General features: G+C 66.5%; 1 protein-coding gene across 1 annotated transcript; it reads right to left on the bottom strand.

The window, feature by feature from the left end:
• Window positions 1-914: 914 nt before the first annotated feature.
• Window positions 915-3,319, bottom strand: Atp5f1d (ATP synthase F1 subunit delta). Its single transcript, XM_036170428.1, has 4 exons — window positions 3,042-3,319; window positions 2,571-2,724; window positions 1,436-1,524; window positions 915-1,298 (listed from the first exon to the last, which is right to left on the bottom strand). The coding sequence occupies exons 1-4, from the start codon at window positions 3,180-3,182 to the stop codon at window positions 1,176-1,178; spliced, it is 507 nt and encodes a 168-aa protein (XP_036026321.1). The 5' UTR covers window positions 3,183-3,319; the 3' UTR covers window positions 915-1,175.
• Window positions 3,320-3,600: the final 281 nt, after the last annotated feature.

The following is a 3,600-nucleotide window of genomic DNA, read 5'->3' as shown; positions in this document are numbered from 1 at the left end:
CAGGGCCCCTGGTGGCCTGGCCAGTTAGGATCTGGGCTCTCAGCCTGAGGACAGGGTGGGGCCTAGGCAGGCCCTGCAGGATGACCTCAGTGACCTCTAGGGCCCACACACCTGAGCTGGGCTAGGTGGGGACCTACCATGACCCTCCTGTGACTGACCTGGAAACACCCGCAGGCTGTTCATATGTGGAGAACTCTGGCACACTCATTTCCAGAGCAGGCTCATGTGCCCATGGGGAGTCACCCACACGGCCCTGATGCAGTGGGGCAGGCTGTGCTCAGGCCCTAGCAGGCCTGCTGGTCACTATCAAGGTGACCAGTGATGGTGATGGCAGGCCCTGGCCCTGACCACCCTGATTGGGTCCCCAACTGGTGTTCCCCTCAGGCTCCTGAAGAGGAGGCAAGTCAGACAGTGTCTGGCCATCCCGGGGTGGGGTGTGTAGAGAGGGGCGCGGTGGTGCCAGGGTCACTCCCTCCCAGGCCACCCCACCCCACCTGGGGCCAGGCAGGGGCCTAAATGCCTAAGGAGGTGCCAACCGCACCAGGGACTGGGAAGGTAGCCAGCTAGGCTAGGGCCACCCACAGGTGGGGTGTGCCTAGGGCGGGGCCTCCGTGGGAGCAGGTGGTGCCTGCCTCTTCCCAGAGCCAGTGGGGTGGGGCAGGGGCCTCAAAGGGAGGGCCTGCCTGGCTGGTGGTCAGGGTGCTGAGCACCGCCAGCAGCTGTAGCCACACCCACCACTGCCTGCCCTGGCCTCAGCCCTTGCCCATCCCACCCTGGCAGGCAGCAGCCCAACAGCAGCTAACGTGTACCCGCCCACTGCTGCCTGAGCGCCCCTGGGGGGCAGGATACAGGAGCCCCAGGCAGGGGTGGGGACCTGGCTTTGTGCTATGCAGAGTCAGAAACCAGACCACTCAGTTGGTTCCTGGTGTTTAATGGAGGCAGGCCGGGGCCAGCTGACTGTCCAGTGGCTCTGGGGGGAAGTGGTGCCAGCTCTCCAGGGGTGGCGTGGGGATCCCAGGCCGTGGGAAGGCTGGGGAAAGACCTGGGCAGGCACAGGACGCTAAGTCAGCAGCTGGAGCACTGCTGCCCTCTGGTGGCAACTTCAGCAGCGACCAACGGCAGTTTTCATCTGCCCGGAGCTGCCTCAGTTTCCCCGTGGGTCAGACATGCACCGCCTACTCCAGGGCCTTCACCAGGGCTTCATTGGCCTCAATGCGGATCTGGATCTCGGCCCGCGCTGCCTCATCCGCTGCACCGGCCAGTTCCGACTGCGCCTTCTCCAGGTTGGCCCGGGCTGTCTGCAGGAGTGGGCCATGGTGAGGGCCAGGCAGGCCGAGCAGAACACCCACACTCCTGCAAGCTGCCTCCCCACTAGCCAGGGGACTCTCGGGCAGCACCTGCCCCCGCCCTGTGCCTCAGTTTCCCCCCTGCTCACCCCTAGGTCCAGCATATCCAGTGTTACAGCTTCCTCGGCCAGTAACTGCACTGAGGAGTCCGCGTTCACGGTGACGGAGCCGCTGCTCACTGTGGGGAGACAAGGCCTGAGCAGACCCTCCCCAGGACTGTGCTATGGCCTCTAGCCCAGGGTGAGCACACCCCTCATCCCAGCCCCCGGGGAGGCAGCCAGGTGTGAAGGAGGAGCTGGGCTGAGGTTTCATGGGCAGCGCGCTTGCCCAGCGTGCACAAGGCCCTGGGTTCAATCCTCAGCATGGCAGAAGGTGGCTGTGCAAAGCCTGTCAGCCCCAGCACTCAGGAGGTGGAGGGGAGGAGCAGGGATTCAAAGTCAGCCTGGGCTATAGCAGGAGACCCTGCCCTGAAAAGCACAAGACAAAAAGAAGGAAACACCACTGCGTGTGCAGAAGGACATGAGCTCACGGGGGAGCCAGGTATGGCCAAAGCTGCCGTAAGCCTGACACTGGGGACCAGAGACAGGGCAGTAACCAGGGCTCACCGGGCAGCACGCGCACACGTGTGTACACACACCCACCCTTTCCACCCTCACCCCCATGCCCACCCTGGTACTCGCCCGCACACCACGTAAAGTAAAATAGATTGGGGGCGTGGCCAGAATGGAGCCCCGCCTAGAATCCCCAGTGAGGGCTGGGGGCGTGGTCAGGGTGGAGCCCCGCCCAGAACCCCCAGTGAGGGCGTGGTCAGGGTGGAGCCCCGCCCAGAATCCACAGTGGTGGTTGGGGCGTGGTCAGGCTGGAGCCCCGCCCAGAATCCCCAGTGGGGGCGTGGTCGGGGTGACTCCCCGGCCTGGAACACTCCCCGCGTCCTGGGCTCCATCCTCAGCACCACTAACTGGTGAGGTATGAGGGACGGCATGGCATCAGGGAGTGACCTGGAGGAGGGAGTCCACCCTGGCACGGAGCCCTTCAGACTGGCTCCCTCCTCCCCCAAGCTGACCGAGGCTAGGTCCTCGACAGTCACTCGCGGGCCTCTTCCTCTGCCAGCCGGGGTCATCTGCCCGTCTCAGACCCTGCGCCCAGATGAGTGCACCCCGGTCTGGGTGAGCTGCGCAAGCCCGTTTGCTTCCTCCAGGCCTCTTCACGCTGGGCCGCACTCACCAAAGTACTTGGTTGTGGAGCCGTCCTCGGCGTGGACCACTACCAGCCCAGGCCGCAGGACCTGCAGTGTGGGGACGTGGGACGCCAGGATGCCAAAGGCTCCGGTCAGCGTAGGCACATCCACCTGCCGCACGTTGGCGCCATCGAAGAACACCTGCGGGGGCACCGAGGGGGCTTTACCCGGGGCGCGGAGACGGGGCCTTCCCGCCACTGGGGGCACCCGGACGCCGACGGCATCGGTGCCAGCGTCAGACCCGGCTTGCCCGTCTCCAGGGGTAGGAGACCGGGACGGAGGGCAGTGCGGAGGGGCGGCGATCCGGCGCGGGGCCGGCTGATGAGCAGCCCGAGTGCACGCTGGCACAGCCCTGCCGGGCTCTGTGGGGCCTGGGCTCCGGGGGCCTGGTCCTGGGGCAGGGCCCGTGCGGCCCGTGGGCGTGCAACCCGAGCTTGCACACCCCGGGGGCTGCGAACCTGCGTCGGGGAGGCGAAGGTGAAGGACATCTGTCCGGGCCCGGCGGCGGGGGCCGGAGCGGCGGCGGCCTCGGCGTACGCACGCGCCTGGAGCACCAGGCGGCGCAGGCCCGGGCGGCGAAGCAGTGCGGCAGGCAGCATGGCGGCGAGAGCGACGGCGGACTGGCGGCGGCGGACAGCGGACAGCGGACACACTGCGGCCTTGAGGGAGGGCGAGGAGGACGGCGCGCGGAGCCTTCTGGGAGGCGCAGTTCCCGCAAGTACGCACGCGCGCACTACGATTCCCGGTGGGCTGCGCGCGAGGCAGAACGCGCTGGGCATTCTGGGAGGTGTAGTTCGCCTTAGCACCGCCTCCTGTGATGCTGCCTAAGGAGTGGGCGGGGCCTAGACGGTGTGGGTCATTCTGGGAATTGCAGTTTCCTTCGCCTTCAGGTTGCAAACGACGCCCTGGGTTAGGCTGTTCTGCAACCGGACACGCTGGAAGGATGCCCGCCGGACCACAGGTGCCGAACAGTGTAGAGGCGCTTGGCATGCATTCGACGTCCAAAAGGAGCAAACC

Source organism: Onychomys torridus, chromosome 21 (genome assembly GCF_903995425.1).
Source record: "Onychomys torridus chromosome 21, mOncTor1.1, whole genome shotgun sequence".
NCBI lineage: Eukaryota > Metazoa > Chordata > Mammalia > Rodentia > Cricetidae > Onychomys > Onychomys torridus.
This window is presented reverse-complemented; position numbering and strand designations above follow the sequence as displayed.

Excerpts from the sequence above, each read along its gene's own strand:
- Atp5f1d (XM_036170428.1), bottom strand. The coding sequence starts at position 3,182 with ATGCTGCCTGCCGCACTGCTTCGCCGCCCGGGCCTGCGCCGCCTGGTG. Across the intron at positions 2,725-3,041 it reads CCTTCGCCTCCCCGACGCAG|GTGTTCTTCGATGGCGCCAA; the intron begins GTTCGCAGCCCC and ends GTGCCCCCGCAG. Across the intron at positions 1,299-1,435 it reads TGGATATGCTGGACCTAGGG|ACAGCCCGGGCCAACCTGGA; the intron begins GTGAGCAGGGGG and ends CCACTCCTGCAG.